At 35.4% G+C, this 25332-nt stretch overlaps 1 protein-coding gene across 1 annotated transcript in view; it reads left to right on the forward strand.

Annotated features, from left to right (window-relative positions):
* The window catches only part of DHX15 (DEAH-box helicase 15), a 67910-nt gene extending 44943 nt beyond the window's left edge, over positions 1-22967 (forward strand). Inside the window, exons 7-14 of the mRNA XM_077815798.1 lie at positions 2451-2537; positions 4460-4609; positions 4981-5089; positions 7256-7447; positions 11013-11135; positions 15502-15692; positions 21040-21209; positions 22399-22967. Coding sequence (XP_077671924.1) covers positions 2451-2537; positions 4460-4609; positions 4981-5089; positions 7256-7447; positions 11013-11135; positions 15502-15692; positions 21040-21209; positions 22399-22516 — 1140 coding nt within the window. The 3' untranslated portion in view covers positions 22517-22967. The remainder of the gene's footprint in view (positions 1-2450; positions 2538-4459; positions 4610-4980; positions 5090-7255; positions 7448-11012; positions 11136-15501; positions 15693-21039; positions 21210-22398) is intronic.
* Positions 22968-25332: the final 2365 nt, after the last annotated feature.

Genomic DNA, 25332 nt, shown 5'->3' on the forward strand with positions numbered 1-25332 from the left:
TTGCTTTTCACGGATTAAATTCTTCATCTTAAATATATATTAAAAACGGAATGTTTTTATGTAACATTTGGCATAAATGAGAAGAGAACTCTGGTCATATCATGAAATTCTACTCGTCAATTAACCTGTATAAATAGAACACACCAGAATTGAAATCCCAAGTTTGTTGTATTGTCATGAACAGTTTCAGATTCATTGGAGGCACTGGGTAAAGCCACTGTATATAGAAATACAATTTTTAATTCAGTAGTCAAATAAATAACTAAATTAAGCAAGTCTCAAAAAAGAAAATTCAATGAAGTAAATTGTTAAATAGGTATTCAAATATCAAGATAATAGAACCACTTTGCAATTATAAAATCAGGTAAATTGTTAAATAGTCATAATTTATATTTTGTGTAATTTAGCAGATTTAATCTTTTAATTTCGAAACAACTTTTCATGCTTTAACTTCCATTTTGGTTTTAAGGGTAGGATTTTTTCAAAGGCTTTTACGTACTTAAAATAGCAGTTAAGCACGTCTGCTTACCATTTAGTTTCATGTGACATTCACAATAGAAAACTTACAATGGGTTTGGACTATGGAATGTTTGGGCAGTGCATATTTTTTTTTCACCTGATATGCTGAGTGGCATCTTTGAAGATTGAAGTGCAATAACTATTACTGGGTCTATATGGACCGAGCACATAGCAGCAAGGTGAGCCCATAGAATTTTCAGCAGCAGAAGTGCCTTAATTGGCTCCACCCATAATATTTAATATTCCCCTGAAGAGCCTATTGCCAACGGCTTCCACTTGGGACTTTCAGAATGTGGGCATGGATGCCCAGCACATCTGCAGAGCTAAAAAATGTTATGCATGTTAGGCTCATATAAAAATATTTGTAATAAATAATTATCCCATAGCAAGCTGGATCGGGGTGTGTATGTAGTTTATGGAGGTGGATTAATTTAACCCTTTAACACAACACTAGTTTAATTCTATAAATCATTTAAAATGTAAATTAATGTGAAAATGCATCAAGCTGTTCTGTCATTTATTTTAATTCAAGTATTTGACTTTTTTATTTATGTGGCGAGTTTGTACTGATGACATCTGGATGAATATATTCATTTTTGTTTGAACTGTTCCATATAACATACTGTTTCTTACTTAAGTTTGATACAACTCCAGTTCACTACAGAAATATTTTTCAACTTCTGTATTATTTTAACTGTCTAGTATTTAGCATTTAGAGTGTGGGCTTGTTGGGAGGAGGTAGCTGGGGTAATGAGTAACAAAGTGGTTAGGGGAAGGGGCTGCTATACCTAGTCACTGGCTTTGTTCTTATCTGGGACAAATCATTGTTTTCCTCAAGTTCCTAATCCATCAAATATAGGTATTTACCATTGTAAAACACTTTGCAATTCACAGGTGAAAGGCATGTTTAAATTCCCTTGGTGTTATGCTGGAGAAGTTCTAGAGATGTTCCTTTTGTAGTTAAACAAGTAACAAAACTCATGTAAAAGAACAACTTTTAACTTAATTTTTTCCAGTCACTGTAGTTGGATGACAACTTAATGTTTTGTGGTGGAGTGTGTTCCACTTAATTCTTATACACACAGGTATAATTGAACTGAATGGAATCTTGGCATGAAAATCAGTTTGACTTTAACACAAGTTGGACTTTAAATGTCCAGTTGTTTTATTCCAGTAATTTTAAAAATATGATCACAAAAGTGGTATTTGGACACGTGATAATTTTTTTATTTTTAAAATGGAGTAATTAAACATGGACATTTCTGGATTTTTACTTACCAAGATCTTAATTCAGGGTTCTGTGATTGTTAGAGGATTTCGTTAACACCCATAGGAGGAAAAGAAATGCAGAAAATATTCAGACCCCTGAATTCAGGTCTTGGCTGGGGAAAAAGCTTTGTATCAGTACCCTCTGTAGTGCATTGTGTAACACATGATTGCAATTCTAGTTAACTAGTTTTCACTGATTTTTTTAATCTTTTAGGTAAAATTCATTTTAATGATTTGTACCTGCATGCGTGAAACAGATGTGTAAAGCCATGGTTAACATCAGTATGAAGTATTAGCTCTTGGAACTTTAATTTTAAACTAGCATGTTTTGTAATTATATTGAGTTTTCAATGGAGAAAACAAGGGAGAGAGGGGAGTTCTTAGTGGACAAAATCAGGGCTTTCTCATCAGCAGAATGCCAGTTAATAGGTTCCAGTGAGATTTACTCTTGTTTGTGACTGTGTCCTAGGTCACAGCTCTAAATGATGTTTAACGTACTGTAACTGAGAATTTGCTCACAAGACTTCAAAAAGTTAGTGTAGGTACTGAATTACTCCTCTCATCATAGCTGCATGTATTATTGCATGTTTAAGTTGTTTATATTTACTATAGTATATGTATCTTGATGTACAAATTTTCATGTTCTCCCCTTCCCCCAACAGGTTGTCGTATCCACTAATATTGCTGAAACATCATTAACAATAGATGGTGTTGTGTTTGTGATTGATCCTGGATTTGCTAAGCAAAAGGTAAATATGTGATGTCTTAATCTAGATTGCTTCTTGCTTAATTAGGGCAGAAAATGTTGGGAATCTGGCTTGCACATAACTTTTATTTCTACAAATATTGTTTAATGTCTTTTGTAAAAGAGAAATCTCATCGTGTGAGGGGAAGATTAGGCCTTTGGTGTCTGGCTGTGAATGTCTCTACTTCTGCCTGACCAACTGAGAACAGGAACAGAGACTTCCATGTTTTCTTTTCCCTGACCCTCCTTCCCTTGTTATGTAATATCACCAATAGCAATGCAGGATTTTGTTTCTGCTGCTCTTACATAAAATGTTTTTCTTTTACCATATGGCTCAGGAGCAGCCAAATGAAACTGATTTAGTGTTTCACTCTGCTTCTAATTTTTTTTTTCTTTTTGCGAGGGAGGTGGGGTATTGGTGAGAGGTTTGGGGTTTTTTGCACAGGTGCTCAGGACAGGTATGGGGTGAAGGAGCAGCAGCACAGGTTCAGTCTCTGTAGAAAGGAGGGGTGAAAGATGTGGGCTGACCAAGTGGACAAATAGCACTGTAACAGAGTTCAGGACCCATGTTTGTAGGGGCTGAAAGTGCAGTTGTGGTAGCACATTCACCTACCGAAGGAAAGCTTTGCTTTGTTGCTTACTATAGGAAACTCAGGCTATTAGAAGGAACTGTCACTGGACTGAAAATTAGTGTCCCGTCCTACTCAATGAAAAGGAGAATTACTGTTGTGTGTTGACTTCAGAGATCGGGGCAACAAAAGAGATCTCCCTTGCATTATAGACTTGCCCAAACCATCTCCTTTTAATTATTGGTAGTTTTCTGCAATTTTTGGGCTAGAATGGTCTTCTTGGTCTGAAGTCCAGAAATGATTTTTTTGAAAGTTTGAGCAAACTCAGTTCATCCATTATTGAGATTTCTGCATGTTTTAAGAAAAATCATGAAAATCCCATCAGTGCAGTAAAATATTATACGTGCGTAACTCAAAAATGGCTGGGCTGCTTATTTGATTTCTGCCTGTTTTGCAGACTGAGATTTAAGCAAAAAGCTGTGTTTGGAAAAAATAGGGCAAGTTTTAAGTTGCATGTTCAAATATTTTCACTTATATACAGTATGACTGTGCTTGTGGCTTATTAATATAAAGTTATAGCAATCGAAAACATTGGAATGTTTTGAAATGCTTCAGTTTTTTTAAATCAATCTAAATCATGAGGGTGCCTTACAATGTGGCCCAGAGTTTCAGAAAGTTTCTTTGACATTAATGAATGCACGTAATCTACTGAACTAATTTTTTTTGTAGCACCCAAACATAGATTTTAAACAAAAATTCGAGCAAGTCTGCAGACTACATGTATTGTATCTAGTGTAAGGAAAGTTCTTTAATTTCCACTTTGTATTTTGTACTACGTGACAGATTCCTTAGGTTTTAAAATACAGTCTTGCTTTATGTCATCAGCACAGTTTTACAAGTTTTTGATTTCCTGACCCCTCGGTACTTGATTATTCAACCTTATAATTACGTTCAGGCTATCTGTTTTTACATGGAATTATTTGAGCACCAGCAGTGTGTTTAGCACCGTATAGAACAAATGGGAGACATGAGTCCTGCCATGAGAATCTTATAATCTAAACATAACACATTAAAAGTGGACAGGGAGCCTAACTGGAAAAGATGTTAACAAATGAGTTGAAAAGTAACATTTCTTAGTTTAGAGGGGCAAATGTATTTGAAGCTTTCCATTACAAATCCAGTTGTTTTCTGTAGCCAGAAAATTTCTCTGACATAAATGAATGCACATAATCTTCCAGTTAGAAGCAGTATTTGAAAATTTAGACTAAAACCTTTTTATTTTCTGCATAGCATTTTTACCTACATGTGAGTGTTACTCACTTTTCTTTTCCCTGCTTCGGACTCCACTATCATATAGGTATACAATCCTCGTATTAGAGTTGAATCTCTATTGGTGACAGCGATCAGCAAAGCATCTGCTCAGCAGAGAGCTGGCCGTGCTGGTCGTACTAGGCCAGGCAAGTGCTTCAGGCTTTATACGGAGAAGGCGTACAAAACTGAAATGCAGGTAAGATTGCTTAGTTGAATGTAGAATCTCAAAAATTGCTTTACCGTGCAAGAAACCCAAAACAACTGTCAAACACTGCTTCTCCCTGCCCCCTGCCCAAAAAAAAAAAAAAAAAAAAAAAAAACAGAACAAAAAACCAACAACAACAACCTAATAACCACTCATCACAAAAACAAAAAGTGGAACAAAGTACAACAACTCCACAACCCACAGAATTTAAAAAGAAAGTACTCAAAGAAAAGAGATTGCCTCACCCATCTGTCTCACTTTTACCAGATATTGCTAGCGTGTTTTAAGGTTGATGAAAAGGCAGGAGAATTTAAAAGCAAAGTGGAAAATAAACTTTTTTTTTTTTTTTTTTTTTTGGCCAGGACAACACCTATCCTGAAATTCTGAGATCCAACTTGGGATCTGTGGTGTTACAACTGAAGAAACTTGGTATAGATGACTTGGTGCACTTTGATTTTATGGACCCACCAGGTATGAACTTGTTATCAAGTTTGTTTAGAATTATATCTTGTGGATTTGCTTTTGTAAGAGTTTACTTTCTGTTACTCTAGAAAATTTTAATTGCAGTGGATATTGTGTAAGTAGAGACTAATAAAATGAACCAGAATTCAATCTGCCAGTTGTATTTTAACTATTTTGTGATCATCCATAATCAGCTTTCTCAGGTTATTCTGATTTTTAGTGCTCACACCCTTTTGTTATCTCCTCTCTTCCTTTCCCCCCACTAAAAACCCCCAATAACAAAACAAACAAAACACAACTCATCTTTCTGTCATTGCTTGCATGAGTGCTTTCTTTTTTATTTGAGCAAGGAGTTCCACAGTATGCCCCCTGTTCGGAGAGGATAAGGCAAAATCAAGTCATCTGTGGTAGAAAACCTATTAGTTTAGTTAATGAGGTTTTTTTACTTAACACCTTGATTACACAATCTGATTGCACATCAATTAACAATCCCATGTAAATAAGATTGGCCAGTACTTTTAAAGTTTAATGCACACTTTGGCATATTGAAGCATAAAATGAAAGTACCATCTCAATTGTGAATTTAATTTTTTGTAAACCTTTAAAAATGTAAAAGAAGCCAGTTCATATTGCTACTTAAATATCAGTCTGGGCTCTGATTTTTAAAATTATATATGGCAGTATTTTTAAATCCTCATTAAGCACTGGAATACAGTCATACAAATATGTCAGAATCCTTGTTCCCATGCAGGAGATCTGTATAATGGTAAATAGTATTACTTTATACTTTATCTATGTATACATACATCTGAAGAAATAGAGGACAAGGACAGCATTTTTGTAAGACCAGAGGATGTTTGTTGAGACTGCAGGCATCCAAAGTTCTTCTTTTCTTTTCCTTTTAAAAGTCCTGTCTTAAAATATTGGTATTCAAAAAGTGACTTTGGACTTACTTTGTATGAAACTAAAGGAAGGGGAAGACATATCAGCATACTTGGTATAATAATAGATGTCGATGTCACTAAATATTTGACACTCTTCATATCACTTGTGTCTGGATTCTGAAAAGTGCTTTTAAAAACAAAACTCAGTTAGCCTGCAGATTAAGTATCCTTAGCAATAAAAATTGAGTTTCTTGTTGGTGAAGATGGTAAACTTTTACTAACACAATTTTTGTGAAAGAATGACAAAACTGTCAAGAAATAGGGTGGAGGTGTAATATGTATTTTGAGCAAGATAAATTTAATGCATTCTTAGTTAGTTAAGCAATAATTAAACTGTGCCCTCTGACACAGCCTTTTTGCAATTGACCGCAAATAGAGAGCTTCTTGCCCTGTCTCTCATATGTATGGACCTGTTCGCATGCACTTTTTCTCTCTGTAGACCCAGAAAAACTTACAGTAAAAAAAAAAAAAAAAAATTTAAATGCCCCAAGTTAAAGGAAGAATAATAGTAAATATTTTTGAAGTTCATTACAGTTGAAACCCAGATGTCATGATAAACTTGTAACCATCTTTAATAGGGTAAATTAGCTGACTTAAAAAAAGGCTTTGAATCTTGTGTAGAAGTCGCCTATATTAAACTTTGAGTATTATGACAGGTTTCAGAGTAACAGCCGTGTTAGTCTGTATTCGCAAAAAGAAAAGGAGTACTTGTGGCACCTTAGAGACTAACCAATTTATTTGAGCATAAGCTTTCGTGAGGTACAGCTCACTTCATCGGCTGCATACTGTGGGAAATACAGAAGATGTTTGTTTTTATACACACAAATCATGAAAAAATGGGTGTTTATCACTACAAAAGGTTTTCTCTCCCCCCACCCCACTCTCCTGCTGGTAATAGCTTATGTAAAATGATCACTCTCCTTACAATGTGTAGGATAATCAGGGTGGGCCATTTCCAGCACAAATCCAGCCCTCCCCCCCCTCCCCCCCCAACAAACCCACTCTCCTGTTGGTAATAGCTTATCTAAAGTGATCACTCTCCTTACAATGTGTATGATGATAATATTATGTGATTCGTTGGTTGCTAGATCTCTATAATTGAATTTGATGAGAGCTTGTGTTCTGAATTTGGTCCGCTACAGGAAGAAAAATTATAGTGTATAATAGTTTGTACTTGGTCAGATTGTTGCTTACTAAAGGCAGCTGGACTAATAGAGTGTTTTTCTTTCAGCTCCTGAAACTTTGATGAGAGCCCTAGAGCTTTTGAATTATCTAGCTGCTTTAAATGATGATGGAGACCTGACTGAATTGGGATCCATGATGGCTGAATTTCCACTGGATCCACAGCTGGCTAAAATGGTTATTGCAAGTTGTGACTACAACTGTTCTAATGAGATCCTATCTATTACTGCCATGTTGTCAGGTAATAGCAGGGGGAGGGAAAGAGATGCCAAACAAAGTCCAGATCTCCAGTTTGAGAAAACATTTTAGTTTTCCAACATCTGTACATATAAATTACTACAAACACACCTTTTAATAAAGCTAGAATTGTGCCTTTCAGAGCTTATTTTATAGAATTATTCATAGTGGGTTAAAGTTTAGAAATGAAATTAACACTTACTAAAGCATGCAATATGCATGAAATGGTGAAACAAGAATTTGACTTCCTAGATTGTAGCTAAAATATCTTGGGTTGTTTTTGTTTTGTTTTGTTTTTAATATGGAAGAATTCTAGGCCATTGAAACAGAAATGTATATTGCTTTGCTTAGTATGGAAGAATTCCAGGCCATTGGAACAGAAGTGTCTATGAGGATTGTTGTCCATTTCTGTTGAGGACTAGGAGTATCAGTTCAGCCACTTTATTTTTAACAACCCCCATCTAATTTGTGGTATTCCTTTATATAATTTGTAAACACAACTCTTCCCAAAGTGATCTTATTTAAAAAAAAAAAAAAAAATTACTAACCTTAAACTCAGATAAATTAAATACTACATAAATTTCCCAAGTTTTCAAAGTAAAAAGGAAAGCCAAAAAGGGTAGTAGCATATTTATTCCAAAAATGGAAAAGGAAATTTCATTTCATTTAATGGATATGTGTGTACAGCTATATTTTGCTGTTGCAAAACATGAATGTTAGTATGCTGTAGCAGAGCTGATTGTCAAGAAATGTCGTCTGAGGAAAAAAACAAGAAGTCAAGCGGGTTCCATGTTCAAATCTCCAGTTCTGTAGAACGATTGACTTTTGTGCAGTCTTAACAAGATGGCAGCAAGTTTTAGTCCATTGTGGTGATGAGGATATTAATATTGGTTCTTACCATTTACAGACTTGTTTACAATACAGTTATACTTCTGATCTTTCTTGAAATGGTTCAAGCTTAATGTAGATGATTAGAAAAATGTTTTGGCTAAGTGTAAAATCTTGCTTTAGTTTAGTCTCAGCATATTAATGATGTGAAAGTTTTGTAAGAACAAGCTAAAATGTTTGCAGAGTTTTTGACTGTTCAGACTCAGAGCAGATGGGCAGGGCAGAATCTAATCATTTTTAACTAAATTGTAGTCTTATTTGCGGAGGTGGTGGTAGGTTGGTGCCTGCCTTTTCTGTCACATTTTCCTTTCCCCTTCCTACCCACCCCAAAAGTTATATTAAAGAGAAAGTATAAGGCAAATAAACTTTTGAATTTAATATCTTGCCTTTTATTTTCTACTGAGTATGTTAGGGGTCATCTTGATGAATAGCGCACAGAAATCTGGGGTGTAATTCTACAGGGCACCAGCATGTCACACACAAAACTGTCTGTGTGGTCCCTGCTACCATACAATAGAAGTTTCTAAGGGGACATTGACCTGCTGCTATTTCAAAACTGAGGGCATCTTAGAAAGCTTCTAGTGGGAGATTGTGGGGTCCACACAAACAGTGTGTGGCATGTAGTGCGCTGTAGATTTATACCCCAGCTTGTTGTGCACTATCTGTTTGTCTAGACAAGACTTTTTTTTTCTATTTAGCTTTCTCCCCTCCAAGCCTATATTTAAAAAAATCACCACCATCTATTAGGATTAATAATAATATATAGAAAGCTGGCCACTTAGGATTGTGTCTTTCTTGAATGTAGTTAAACTACTGTTTGTTAAAACCAAAAATCCAAAAAATGTTCTACAAGGCAAACAGCTGGGCTGGTCACAACATGTTTCAGAAAGCACATATAGGAGCTATCCAGTATCAATTCAGAGATTAGTTTTTCGGATTAAATGGAAGAGGTAAATACCAAAAAGGAGGAAGGAATAGCGTTATTGACCACAACAGCAAATAAGTTAGTTAAACCTTCATACAATAAGTTCCTTTTACAAAAAGCTGTTTTGAGGATGTGAAGGCTTATTTAAATTAGGTAAAGCCAGGACATTTGATATTATTCATTCCTTAACTCACTGTTTTGAATACTTTGTAGCACTTGCTAAATTGCAGGCTTATGGAGATCTCTTCCACATTTAGGAAAAACAGTGAGTCAGTGGAGTGACAGCATAATTAAGAATTTGTTTTTTATTTGCTCAAGTTAGACTTAGCTTTTTAATATTTTTTTATTTCCTTTATTTTCAAATATGGGACTTTAAAGATGTTGGGTTGTGGAAGAAACATCTTCATTTACATTGTATTTGATCCATTGGTCTTTCAGATTTGTTACCATGTGAATTGAAGAGTAGGGTTCTTCCACTAACATTGCTGTTACAATGTCCACCTTTTATTGGAATTTCATGCAGTATTCAACTCGTGCAGTATAGCCAGTCTTTAAATGTAGCATTTACTAGCTTTTATGAGAGAGAAAAATCAAAAGGTCCTTGTCTGTGTTACAGGCAAATGATATCTAGAATAGTGTTTCTAATTAGGTTTGTGGGCTTTAGTTGTGAAAAAGTGCAAAAAGTCCCAAGTGACTGGAAAACATAAAGAACATAGGCCTTCAGGGCTCTTCTTTCAGCATGTTTCATAGCATTAAATTAACTTAAAATGCATACAAAACCTTATGTTGCTGTCTACTTAAAGAAAAATCAAACTGTGGTTTTTTTTAAATGAGGTGAAGACCTTGTATAACTTTCAACCTCATGAATTAAGATAAGTGTTGCAAACCTATCAAATTGGGGTGGCTGCTTATAAAACGTTGACAGACCATAGAACTAAGTGACGCTGCAGTAAATATTTGTGCACTTAAATTGTCTATTCGTCTGTTAGATTTTTGGCACTTAATTTCTGGTTTTGAATTAAAAGTCAAAGCATGCTCATGGATAAAATCACGTGTATAAGAGAAACTGAGGATAGGCAGAATTCATCAACTTCAGAGTGGGAGTTTTATTTCAAATAGTGCCAAAGGGCGGTTTAACCTTCCACCACTACCGCTACCATCATGACCTTGGACTTCTTTATACTTTCTCATTCACATAAGTTTCTGTGTACCAGTGCTGATAGCAATACCTACTGGAGGTGACAGAATACATGTAAGGTTGAAATTACCTGACAGCAGACTAGTAGTAAAATTTCACCAGCTGCACTAGTGCAATATAGTTTGAAAATTCTCTTCTGTACTTTTGTCCACAGAGAGCCTCTCTGAAAAAGACTTCCTCTTAATTAGACAATCGTTGTCACTTTGATACTGCTGTGTGGTACAGCTATCAGCACTGGGTCTTGAACTAAGATCTGTTGAGCCTTCTAGTATATTTAGGCAATCTTGATGGCCTTCAGAATAGAGATTTTGATGCCTTCATATAGTTCTAGTCAAAATAATCAGGTACTCTGTAGCTTTGAAACCCTCTTGTCTTACAGATGTGGTTAGGTGTTGATGTACCAAATCAAGGTAGTAAACAGTCCAAGATGCAGTTGGAGGCCATCCTGCCCTGCCCTATGCTCTGTGAACTGACCTAGCTAGGCCTTGTTCCTCTATCTGTGAATGCGTGACTCATCGATATGGGCGTTTGTGTTGGGCCCATACCAACCTTGTTTAGTCCCACAGTGTTTTGTTCGCCCCACGGAAGCCAAGAAAGCAGCAGATGAAGCCAAGATGAGGTTTGCCCACATAGATGGAGATCATTTGACCTTGCTGAATGTCTACCATGCTTTCAAACAAAGTAAGTGTGAACCTAAGCATTTATATAATATGAATTAACTCTTAATATTACCATCCTCTATGCCTGGTGTCAAGTGTGAATTAAGCGAACCTATTTCAAAGTACCAGCTTTTTATATAACAGAGTATTTTTAAATAAATAAATGTTATCATGTGAGGAAAGACTGGCATCTTTTTAACAATGCTATCTCTCTTACCTTAGAACTAGGAAGTAATCTCATTTATCTGGAAGATTGACTTATTAACACCTGAACTCTGGCTGCTGCCCAGTTGTATTTCTTGACTACCAGTTCCCCTGCAGCTTTTGCTAGATCTGCGCCATGGGTTGCCTCTGTGCCTTTCTGAATTGGACTTAGGCACTGAGTTTTTCAGGTGGCAGATGCAGATAGTTTAAGAAACTATTTTAAGAATATTGTAGAGTTTTATAAAATGTTGGGGTTGTTTCTGATGTTTCTTTTCCTGTAAAATTACATGCTAAAGTTATCACAAGTCCACCTGTTGAGCTGAGAGGGAGAGAGAATAAAACCTACAAATGTAAAATCCCTTTAAGAGACACTTGAAATAGCATATCTGTATCCCTCAAACAAAATTTTTGTTTTAAAGTTGGGTATCTTGGTCTGACCCAGGTCTTGAAGTGAGTGCTGGGTAGCCTTGGACAGCAAGGAATCTACCTTTCCCAGGCATATGAAATATTAGGCATAGAAAACCTGAATTTTGCTTGTCTTGGGCAGAGGGTAATGTCTCTAGGGAGTTTTGAGGAGGGGATATTTCAGAGTTGGGAGGAGAGGAGCATTTCTGGAACCAGGTTGATTTGGGAAAAAGGCTGGTTAGGGGGCTGAAATGTTGGAATAAGTTTCAAGGAGATTAATTTTTAGAAGAGCGTAGGTGACATGTCAATAGTGAATGGTAAGTTTATCACATGGCTCTGTAATTTATCACATGGATATCACTTGTACATATATGGCTTGTATGTGTATATACAAACACAGTATACTCTCCTCCAAACCCATCACTCTTTTTGTTCAAAAATATTTCGGCAGTTCGAGCAAGATCAAATGACAGAGAGGTTAAGATAAGCAGTTCTATCTCTTTTTGAAAAATAACTATAAAAGTGGCATCCTGGGTTTCAGTATTTTCCATCAACCATTTCCATGTCAAATTTGCTTTGTTTGTAAGTAAAAAGATTAGATGAACCACCAAGAAAGCTTCACATGGAGTTTAACAGTCCATCTGTATTTTTACATAATCAGAAGAAGAAAAGGTAGATTTAAAAAAAATTTGAACTCAAGACTTGGCTGGCAGCTTTGGTGTATGATGCAAAATTGAATCCAGTTTACTCTTCCATAACCTTATTGCAGCGCTAACAGGAGTAAAAACTGTAGGTTTTTAAAGTTAAATTTGTATGTAGAATTAAAATGCCATTATTACCTAGTTGCTTTTTGACTATAACCACATGTGGCACTCCAGTAGCAAGAGAGAGTGTCCATGTTTTATGATAAAAGAGCCTACAGATGTCTTCAGATCTTCACTTTGAGCAGCAGTTAAGAGGCTTCTGTGAAAACTCACTATTAGTTTTGGAGAAGCTTGCACTGCTGCCACCTTTATGCTATCTGCTCTTTAGATTGAGGACTTGAGGCTCCAGGATTCTCCATGTACCTTTTATGGACACTTAATTTGAACATTTTTTGGAAGCCTGCAAGTGAAGGAAGTGCTTGACTTGGAGGGTGAAAACAATGCTGCTTATGAAAATGAGATTTAGAATACTCTGCCGAAAGTGATAGCAGCTTTCAGTCCTCACTTAGCATCAAAATAATATTTATTGGTGGTGTTGTGTTGGGTCCTAGGTCTATCTTGTTTGGGATCCAGCAGTTGTGGCAAATACCTTAGTGTTAGTACAACTGTTTTTACCCCCAAAAGAGAGTCATGTGCTGTTATGAATACAGTTTTTCCTCCTAAACCACTGTCTCTTTAAAAGTACAAGTACTCTGGTGAAGCATACGTTCAGTAATGATTAAAGGAAAACTGACGTGACAGTACATTTACAACGGAGCTGTGGTGATGTGTTCAGTTTGAGTAAGATGCCACTTTCTGCATGTGGAAATACCTGGGGAACCAATTATTTCTTAATTTCACAGTGTTCCTGTGGTACCTTATTTTGAGCTGCGGACTGCAAGTGGATATTCTTTTGTACAGGACATTATAAAACTCAGGTTAAGTTCAGTGAAGGGGATAAGGATTAAATGGCATGCAGTTGAGATTTTCTCTGCAGTGTTTGGCTTAATAACTTTAAATTACTCTAGGGCTAGTTTGTACTGTTCATTCTACCAAAAAGCCTCTACATTAATCCTTTGTTTGTAAGGTGTCTTATGAGAGGAAAGTATAATCTATTTTTAATACTTATAACATCTTGGCTTCTACAAAATAACTTGACAGCTTCCTCAATACGAAATTTATCTTTTTTTACTAGTCTGAAAATACAGAAAACTTACTCGGAAAACAAGTACCTTAAATTTTGCACAACTTTGTACGTTTCACCTGTTCACTTATACTTAAGTGAAGGATCACTTCTCTAAATGTTCAGGCCAGTGTCCTTTAAGAATGAAGTGATCCTACAGTCTAATTTCACTCAGCATATATAAAGTGTTCATGAACATGGAAGACTTCTTTTTAACAAATAATATATAGTAATAATACATTAAGACAAAAGAGGCAGTTCTGCTCTACTTGGCACTGGTGAGGCCTCAGCTGTGCGGTCACCACATCTTTTTTGATGTGCGGACAAATTAGAGAGAGTCCAGATGAGAACAACAAAAATGGTATGTTGAGAGAATATCACCTATGAGGAAAAATTTTAAAACAAAACAGCTGGGCATGTTTAGTCTTGAGAAAAGAAGATAGGTAGGGACCTGACAAGTCATAGAATCATAGAATATCAGGGTTGGAAGGGACCTCAGGAGGTCATCTAGTCCAACCCCCTGCTCAAAGCAGGATCAATCCCCCAATTTTTGCCCCAGATCCCTAAATGGCCCCCTCAAGGATTGAACTCACAACCCTAGGTTTAGCAGGCCAATGCTCAAACCAAGTCTTCAAATATGATAAGGGCTGTTTATAAAGATGATGTCCCTGGCCACTGAATGTACGATAAGAAGTAATCTGCAGCAAGGGAGATGTTGGTTAGGTGTTAGGAAAACTTTCCGATTTAAGGATTGTTTCAGTAGTGGAACAGGCTTCCAAGGGAGATTGTGGAATTTCCATGCTTGAAGGCTTTTAAGAACAGATTAGACAAACACCTGTCAGGGATGGTCTTAGATATACATGGTCCATGGACTTGAGCTCCTTTCAGCTCTTCATATCTATGATTAAGTAATGCTGTTTTTGTCAGATTAGTAAAGCCGCAAAGGTAATTTCAGGTGCATCTTTTGAAGAGAAACTGGCATTGCAGAGCTACTTAAGAATGAAACACATTTCTTAAGTACTTTTGGTATTGTCTAAATTGTCTAATTGATTTTTGTTATTGAAGGGAACTGATGCTGTGTTTAATGTTATCACCCTTCTTTAAATACACTGAAATGAGCTAATGTTACAATGTCTCGATAGAACCACCATTTCTGAACAGTAAAAGGAGTAAAGTGTGAGCGTACCCATGGTAGGCAACTAGTCTGGATAATCTAGAGCACTAGAAGTATGGAATTCTGGAGATGTTACTGTGATAGGCTGTGTCCAGCCGCTTATGTCTGCTTTAATTTTCCCTTCAAAAGGCAGAAAACACTTAACCTACCACTCCTCTAAGGTAGCTAAAGCATGCTTCTACTGCTCTTTAAAGATGAAAAAGCTCTATAAAAGGGCTTAATATTTAAGGAGGTTTTATTATTCATTTGATTTAGTTGATGCATCAATGCAATATAGTTGTACTAGTCTCTCTCATGCATTCATTACCCATATAACAGTAGTTAGTAAAGATTTCCACATGCTACTTGCAGCCTGTTCATTTTTCCTAGCAGTGTGGGCCAAGGTTATTTGCACTTGTGTGGCATAGTGCCTTTCATCTTAGGAAGAAAGACATTTATTGGCATAGCATGTGAGCAAGACAATAGTGTTTAGACATGTATGTGTATTACCGCACACAAAAAATGCTACGTATATTCTGTGGTTCTGGCCACACATTTTCTGAGTAGAAGACAATTTAGCCAAGTTATCTAATGTATAAAATCTATTGAAGAGCCTAAGAACGATTAGCACTTACAGAATATGGATTTTGTTTCTGGTTCATCTGATTGACCATTCAGTTGGTCACTGTTTTATTTATTTGTTTTAATGGGATAAAAAGTTCAGTTTTGGATGATTAATGATTTTTTTTTAATGTTGCAGATCATGAGTCGGTTCAGTGGTGTTATGACAACTTCATTAACTACAGGTCCCTGATGTCTGCAGACAATGTACGCCAACAGCTGTCACGAATCATGGATAGATTTAATTTGCCTCGTAGAAGCACAGACTTTACAAGCAGAGACTATTATATCAATATAAGAAAGGCTTTGGTTACTGGGTATTTTATGCAGGTATGTGTGTATCTGTATATGAAATGTGTAGACTCCTCAGTTTTTGCTGTGTAGATTTTAACTTTACCTTAATTAACTATCACCAGTTATACAACTTATATGAATATTACTTATTAAAATGTTTAACCATAATTTATTCAAATCTATTTAGTAGAAGATTTATTGAGTAGGAGTGTGCAATCAACCTGACAAATGGCAGTCATCTCAAGAAAACCACACACTTGGAAGAGAAATTGCAGTTAAACTAATCTAATTTTTTCAAATGTTATTTCTTTAGTCTTTACTAGTTACCTTGCTGAATAGCTGGCGATTAATCCCTGGTAAATATTGTAAAAGAAACAAACCAAAGCACAGTCCTAATACAGTTGTCTTTCAAATAAAATGATTTTAAAATGCAAAATAGACAGTGTCTAATCTGACAGAACTACAGAAAATGTATTTGTATAATTGTTTCTGATATTTGAAGCATGAGAAGGAAACTGCATTACAACTGCCATATTGGTTTTCCAATATGAAAGAGGGAGGATCAGGTAGCTGCTTGCTTTAGCAAGTTTAAAATAAAAATTAAGTTTTACAGTGGTAATAAGCTTCCATTTGGATAATGGTCAACTGCTTCTAAAAGCAAATGCTCTGAGCATTTTGATTAAAGTATTGACTCATTATTTTTAAATATGTAGGAATTGTTACGCTTGTCATGACTAATGCTCTATTTAGAGCTTCATTGTTGGACAGGACATTGTGTTAAACATTGAGGTTATTCTAATTATCGAATCATAATATATATGGACTGCAAACTTGTCAGCAACTGACTTATAAATACTGATAAATATTTAAGCTGAACCGGTGATTGATCATTTCAGCCTTGACACTGTCAGTGATAAACCATGGGTGGAGCACAGACTCCATAATTGATCTATCAGAGTCCCAGGGAAGGAGATAGAAAAATATTGCAAGACTGTCAACCTTTTTCTCAAACTTTTTTTCCCTATGCAGAATGGTGATATATCCCACAACAGTTAGTTCTCTTGGGAGAGTTATAGCACTGGCCCCTGTCTGCTTTTTAATTGTCCACATTTCTATAATTGTGCGCTTTGATGCATAGTGAGGAATTACTCCAGAATACCAGCAGACATAAAATTTGTATAGTTGGTACTTGCAAGGAAATCAAGCCATATTCACTGTTTACTTTCTAAAAGAAAATTTTAGCTGATCAGAAAATGCGGGAGAGCTGTATTCTTATGAGAGGACTGCTAAATGGCTACTCAGTAAGCCAGTCTGCCTTGTAGTGAAAGCGTAGTTTACATAGACTTATTTTGTGCCAGGTTCTTTCTTTTAAAAAGTTACTAACATGTCCATTGATTTTGTGTATTTTGATGGGAGAAAAGCTCATGTGACTTTGATGTTTTATGTTTGTGTGAATTCACCTTTTAGTGGGTAACTCTTTAACAGTTTAACAGTAGTATTATGATCTTTTGTTTTATTTTATATTAAAATACAAAAGATTACATTTCTGTACCATTAAAATTACATATAAACCAAAAATGGAAATCATGGTTTTCATACTAATGTTATCTGAACAATGGACTGTATATTTTAATTATAGTAAACATTTCTCATAAACAGTAATGTATTAAGACAGAAATTTAGAGAACAAACCTGTTTAGTCTGTGGTTTAAACCAAAAACAATCGCCAAAAGATCTGCCACAAGCTTGCTGTATTAAGTTTCCTATCTTTACTAATACCTGACAAGGGCATTGAGACCTGATTATTGATACTGCTTGGAAGTGGACTGGTATAAGTTACTAGAGAAGTGCAGAATTTTAACTAAGAAATAAATGGAAAATATACTGACAGATTTAATGTTACTCTTGAGAATGTTCTGACTTTTTATACTTTGTTAATTTTTTTCATTTTTAAGAGGGGAAAATGTTAAATTCTACATTAGTTAAATTTGAGTGCTGGAGAAAAAATGGTTTTATAACTGTAGTTCATAATTGTTAAAACACCTGCAGCGCACATACTCTTCTCAGTCTAAGCTTTATTTCCTCATACAAATTTCAGGCCCTAAAGTATTTAAATTCCTTGGCCTTCAGGGCGCAAATAGCTATATAGAAACTTCAGCACTTCTTTTGCACTTGCATCTTTTAATTTCTACTTTCAAATCTATTTTTGGAAAGCTGTGAGAAAATATTACATAAATATTAAAATAAATAGATATGTTCTGAACATAAGTGAAAGATGCTATTGCAAATGTGAAGTATTGGCTCGTGAAATACGTCAAAAGTAGTACTTCATGTAACTCTTTGTAAGTGTGCCTTAGGAGATGGTCCTCATAAGGGCGTTATTAGACAGACACATACATAAATATTCCTTCATTTCACACCTAGGTCTAACAGATAGTTGAGACATAAGAAGCCCTAAGAGATGAGACTATATATTTTGTATGCTTTGCATTAGCCTATAGTATTCAGATTAGAATACATAAAAATGAAAGGGGAAAATAGAAAAATGAATGGCCTTTGATATATAGGAGATCGGACTCGATGATCTAATCATCTTGTCTGGCCTTAAATTTTATGTATCTATTAGAAAAACGGCAGCACATTTATTTATTTCCCTTTTCATTGTTACCTGGTCATAATCCTGTCTGATCTGATAAAAACAGATCACGAAGAACTAAATTTTCATGCTTTAAAAAATAATATATTTCTGCTCTAATAAACAGTTTAAGTGTAAAAACTGAAATTGTGTGGCTTTAGAAATCTTTAAGGACGGAGCCAAAATAACTTCATGGGAAGTACTAAACTGTGTTAAAAGGTGGGATAATTAGCCTCCAGAAAGGAAGTTAAGGAAACAAACAAAATGGGAAAATAACTGAATTGGAAAAGTGCAAGAAAAGGAAGTAATTGCAGGTATAATTGCACTGTCCCAAAATTTGGAGGATACCTGCATCTCAGCGATGCCTGAGGAGGCAAAGGCAAAACAAATGGAATCTTCTATATAAATCTAATTTCAGAAAGATTACTAGCATCAGTGAAGTATTCAATAAATATTGACAGGTTTTATTGCAGATAGTAGGCTTTTGAATATTGTTACAAAAATGAAGGGGGGAAAAAACCTTGCTGCTGCAAATGTTTTTGTCCTGGTAAATGTATATGCCTTTACAGTGCTTAATGCATTGATGCCCTGATCCCGTTGTTGTTTATTTTATATATAGTGCATTCAAACTATGATTCTGTTGATGCTCAAGTTATAGTTAATGGCTGTAACTCAAAACCTTTTGTTAAAAAGTGGTATGTGCCAGTTGTCTTCTTTTCCCACTCCACTTCCACTGTCGCTTCAGTGGAACCACTGGCAATCAATATTGGGGAATAAAAATAGGTAACATGTCATATAAAATTGGTTTTATGCATATGTTTTATTGTATGTTTCAAAACCGTCAAGATCAATCCAGAACTTCTCAAAATGATCGAGTGTTACTGTTTCTGGCTATAAGATAAATGACAGGAAAATGGAAGTTATGATGCTAAGCATGAGGAAACCAGAAGTTGAGATTTTTGTATAAATTTAAATAGAGCCAAGAGAGATTCAGATACTAAATGTACATGTTATTAATAAGAAAATTTACAGCAAATATTCCCTAAAATAAAATATTTAAATAAATGAGGAGTTCTTCCCTTACCTTTTCTACATATGATAGAACCAGTTAAACAATTTTTCTCCCAGGAATATTTTTAACCAATATATTCCATTCCCAATCCAGGAAACAAAATTGATTAAAATATTTTATTAAAATAGTGGGAATTATCCAAGAGTGAATCATTATTGGGTGGTCATCCAAACCTGAAATAAAGTAATGGTATAATCTGTGAATTTCCTTTGTGTTGAAAATGAGAAGTTAGGTAAAAATTACCAATTCTTTAGGAATATTTTAAAAGGGATATTTCAAAACACACCACTGCAAATAATATCCCAGAGATTTTAGATAATGCCACAAAAGGTGTAAGAAACATAAGCACAAAAACTTTAAAAATATATAAGAATTTCTCTTAATATGACATTGGGGAAATATCCTGATTTGCTATAAGTAAGGACAGGTAGTTATTTCTTTCGAATACTTGTGACTTAAGCAGATAAATATTTTTAATTACTATGGTAGCAGAAATGAAAAGCAACTGTAGAAATGTGGTTGGTAAGAACAAAAGAATGAAGATAAATGAAATAATTTACTGCCTGTGCTAGATTCACAATTCAGGAAAGATGGCCTAAGATGAACTGATTAAAAAAAATCATTGATATAACTAGCTTACCTCCATAATCTAGACTATTTCAACTCTGTTATTTCCTTTCATTATTTTTCTATCACCCTTTTAATATTTGTGACAAAACAAATAGAATTGTTGATAGTACAAAATATCTTCAATAAAGGGATGATGAATTAGCTTTAGATTAACTCTGTAAATAAAACTAGTGATATAAAGATCTCTGAATACTTTACCAAATACTAATAAATTAAGTATTGCAACATCTCTGTGATGTAGGCATTATCTCTTCACAGACAGGGAACTTGGACACGGAGAGGTTAATTGACTGTACCAAGGTCACAGCAAAAGTGTGTTGCTAAACCTGCATCTCTCAGCCCTGAGTCGTATGCCATAACCACAAGACCATTCTTCCTCCTGTCATACTGGATCTCCAGCTCTTTTATTGGGCTTACGCATTTTTCAGATCCAAAGTGTTAGTAGAAACTATATTATTATAGGTCCATTATTATAATCCAAAGTACTATTGTAGTTGGTGTCAAATGAGAATTTAAGAATCAACATATTGTTCCTTTGTCAGTCCAAGAGGCAGTAGAATGACTAAAGTGCTTGAGTTAGATGTCTTCGTTGGACTGATACTGGATTTGTAAGATATTGCTATTAAAAACTTCTTCCAAAGTTTTCATATTAAAGAACTGTATTTGGTATGCTTTTGTGCTAGAGATCCTCTTCCTAAAGTAAGAACTATGAGCCAGTTTTGTATCACTTTGTCTCTTGCTTAAATTACTTATGAATATTTAAGTATGTCCTAGCAATTGCCAAAAACACCAGAAATCTTGACAGGCAATATAAATAGTTACTCTTGGCTGGCAAGTATGCAAAGTCCATATGAGGTTTAGAAAGTTAAGCTTATATATTTTAGAAAAAGAAACAAGTATTTTCAAGGTAAGACGTCTGCTATAGAGTTGTGCAGACAATAAACAGGTGAGTAGTTTTAAACAATTTCAAACAGTTCACAAAGAAGAGATTTAGTTTCTTACATGTAATGAAAACCTCTGTTTTGTGTTTTGTTTTTTTAATTTAGGTGGCACATTTGGAGCGAACAGGGCATTACTTAACAGTGAAGGACAACCAGGTGGTGCAGTTACATCCTTCCACAGTTCTTGATCACAAACCTGAATGGGTGCTTTATAATGAATTTGTCCTTACAACAAAGAATTACATCCGCACATGTACAGATATCAAGCCAGAATGGTGAGCAAAAACACTTGAACATTTTCTCTTGTTCTAAGAATCTTTTTTTTTTAAATCTGAAGATGTTTTCTCAAAATTCCCTAAAGTTAGTACTTTTTTTCACAACTGTCTCTATAAAACATGTTTTCCTATAAAATGTTTTGATGGAGTAGCTGGATTTGTGCACTTACAGGTGACTTGAGCTCCCTTGATCTGTACATATAGCTCCCATACATTAGTGGGGGCTATATGTGTGAACAAGGGGGTTTGGTTTCTGTTTTAGATGTTTATATTTGTTAGTAATGAGGAGTCCTGGGATTTGTTTTGAGGACTGAGCAGGAAGGATTTAACATTGTGTCACAGACTTGGGATGAAATCCTGGCCTCATTCAAGTCAATGGCAAAACTCCAACTGTCATCACTGCGGCTAGGATTTTTCCCTTGGTGCAAGAACTATAGTTTCTAGGCGCTAACTTCCTGGTGGTAGATGCATGATTGCACAGTCAGGCAGGCAGTGCTGCATACTTTGTGTCTCGTTATAGGTTGTCACTTGTTTCTCTGTGTGTTGTACATATGACTTCATGGTTCTTGGAATCTTAAGTTGTAGAATACAGTACTTTTTTGGAATTGTTATCTGGTTATGAAGTAATCAAAAACTTTGCAGTATATCCTAAAATGTTTACAACTTCAGTATTATGATTCAATTCAGAATGCTTTTTTGGATCATTTGAATATTAGTATTTGGCACTTGGGTCAATCAGAACTTGATTTTTCTATTAAAGGCTCAAAAGCTTGTGTCTCTCACCAACAGAAGTTGGTTCAATAAAAGATATTACCTCACCTGCCTTGTCACACTAAAAATTAGGTATCTTATTCCTTCTTAATAAGAATTACTGGGAAATTTTGATCTTTGAAATGGCCACAGCCTTGAGGCTAGTGTGAACATGTTTCATAACTTTTGTACTGCTTAAGTAAGCATTAAAACTCTGGATATTTTTGTATGTAAAGCCACTTCTATTTTTGAAAATTTAAAATTGCCTTTGTAATGCTGGACCTAGGAATCATAAGATGGATCTGCACATTTCTAGACAGTACTAAAGAGATGGATAATGTTTAATTATTTTACATAGCTGCTAATTAGGCAAAATGGCTACAGGCTGTATAATGTTCAAACTTGTATATTAGTGACAATTTTTTTCTCTTTTTGGCAGGTTGGTGAAAATTGCCCCTCAATATTATGACATGAGCAATTTCCCACAGTGTGAAGCAAAGAGACAGTTGGACCGCATCATTGCCAAACTTCAGTCGAAGGAATACTCACAGTACTGAATTTATGATTTGAACTGAAGTTATTCAGAGGACGACTTTAAAAGATGAATGAACTCAGAGTTCAAGTTGTGCTCTTCACTTCGGTTCAGTAATGGCCTTTATTTGAAAGCTTTTAAATTTTTTTTTCTTTACAGTAAATATTCCATTCTGATTTCATAAATTAAACATTTATGCCTCCCTTTTGTGTTGACACTGTAGCTCATACTGGAAAAGCTGATCAATGTTTTGCAGTTTATTGAAAGTAGTTCTATATATAACAATGTTATAAGCATTTCTTTAGAAATGGTTGAAAATGCTTCTAAAATGTGATTATCGACCATGGTATGCATGATCGTTGTAATTGTTGACATTCCTTTTAGAAGTTGTGAAATGTTACAACTTGTGCTTATGTAGACACAATCTTCAGCTTCAGTACAGAGGTACTGACTTCAATAAAGTCTATTTATACTAATTTTGTGCCACAGTACGTCAGTATTTTTATTGTTTTTGGTCAAAAATTTGAAGAATCATTCAATCTCCAATCTTCAGTTAAACTGCTTATTTTGTTGACATCACTTTAGTCCACAGTTTTCAGAGTGTTGCAATTATTGGTGTATCGCACTTACTACAAATAGTGACAAGTGAGATATTAATATATAGTGTGTAACATGAATTCCCATGCCTAATTCTTTAAATGGTTTAGTGATTTGTTGTAAATGGAAATCCCATGTAATCTTGTTGCAGTTTTGACAGAGCTCTTCCTCTGAACACGTTAGTACAGACTTTCTTGGTCAGAATTGTAATAATAAGAATGCATTTTGTTTGAGTCTTTATGGCCAGCTGGAAGTTACCCTTTTAGGTGGTGGTCAGATAAGGTTTATACTACATTGTTAAAATGCAATAATTCTTATGAGGTTGGATTCAGAGCTATATGACTGACAAACACTCCAGACATAGTAGTCTTATAGTGATATAATGAAATAAGACTTGACCGCTTTTTCAAAAGAGGAAAGTTGGAACTTGTTGATCCTAGATGGAATTCAAATGTTTGGTATGACTTAAGATTTTCCCTACTCTGAAACAAGTATTAAATTAACAGTCCTTCTGGCAAAGGAAGGTAGGAGTAACTCTCACCAGTCTCCATGCTGTAGCTGAATTGCTTATAATAGTCATTAATATTATGCTCAATGCTTTTCATTTTTTTCACAACCTAGGGTGAAGTTTTAAGTCCTTCTGGCCTTGAGAATGGAGAACTAAGCTAGTGTCCCTTGCTGGGGATACTGCTCAGACTGTCTGACCCAAGGACAATGGATCTTGAGTACTAACATTTAGGGGGCTTTGTTTAAGTTATAGCATGTGGCTGTAAAAATACATGGAATGAAGTTTATCAGGTTTCCCTCCCTCTTTTAAATTACAAATCTTGAATCCTTTTCTAAAATGTTATTGGGGGGGTGAGGGGGAGAATGTGAGATGGTGGGAAAATATCTCTTAACTGTTGCTTAATGAAAACTCTTAGCATTGTGATGGAGAATGATGCTATAACATTGTCTAAAAGTTAAATAATTCTTGGGTGTGGATTCAGCACAAGAAGCAAGATAAAGTACGAGGTTTTCTGTGAAATCTTCCCATTCCCTACAGTGGACTTTACTGCCCCCTGTCAGGATTTCTGGTAAGAGCATAGAAAATTCAGGTTGTAGGGAGGGGGCAGAGGCAGACTGTTTAAAAAGTAAATGTAAGATAAATTGAAATGCCTTAGAATAAAATTAAGGTTGCAAATTGGAAGATTAAATATGTACTTAAAATGTAGACATTATAAAACAAAATGCTTAATTTATTTTCTCCACTACTTCACTAATTGGAGTTCTACCCTCCAGAAAACAAACTCTGCTCTAAAATAACTTTAAAAATCTACTATGGGGTTCCGTTTTGTCTTGCTAATTTCCATATCACACTTGCTCAGTGCTCAGTTTGCAAGGAAAAAGATACTGGGGTCACGTTCTCTTCCACTGTTCCAACTACTGTGTACAATTCAGTGTAAAGTGGCTGGAGTCTCGCTCTAACTGGCCAGCTGAGAATTCCCCTAGCGTGGGTGGGAAACCACTCGGATAGTGCTATAAAGGCAGCTCCTATACCAGCTAGCTCTCCCTTGATGTGGCAGTGTCTCCTAGTATTCTGCCAATTTTCAGTTAGCATATGGTCCCATAGTCAGCTGGCATAGGCTATGGAAGCTTAGATGCTCCTCTAACTTTAGGGCTGGGACAGCTTGGGAATTGGGAGAGCAGCTGGTTATAGCTTCAAATAGTTATTGATATGAGAGAATGTGGCCTGTTGTTTCTAACAGCCAGCCCCACAAACTCAGCTTTGGCCATGACAGTCAAGCTGGAATCTTTCAGTCACATGCATCATGACTACTAGGGATGAAAATACTACAGGCCAAATTATGTATTCAGTGACAGCTGTGCAACTCTGTAGTCTTCCAGTTAAGTCAGTGACACCTGTGAAAACCACCTCAAGAAAATAGTGACACTTGTGCAACCCCGTCTTCTTGAGGTGTCATTGACTTACCTGGAAGACAACAGGGTTGCACAGCTTTCACTGAGTACATAATTTGGCCTGTAGTATCTCCACTACTAGTAGTGATGATGTACAAGATGGAAAGACAATCAGGGGCTAGCAGCTGGTTAAAAAAAAAAAAAAGCAGCCCATTTTCTAACTTGGAAATTTAATAGTCTTGTTATAGAAATCAGTGCTACACCTGATGCACAATGCCACTTACGCACTTTTTTAGGTTAGAACTGAACTTGGGAACGTTTTTAAAAACTCAAATGGAATTTTTC

Source organism: Eretmochelys imbricata, chromosome 4 (assembly GCF_965152235.1).
Source record: "Eretmochelys imbricata isolate rEreImb1 chromosome 4, rEreImb1.hap1, whole genome shotgun sequence".
NCBI classification, from domain to species: Eukaryota; Metazoa; Chordata; order Testudines; family Cheloniidae; genus Eretmochelys; species Eretmochelys imbricata.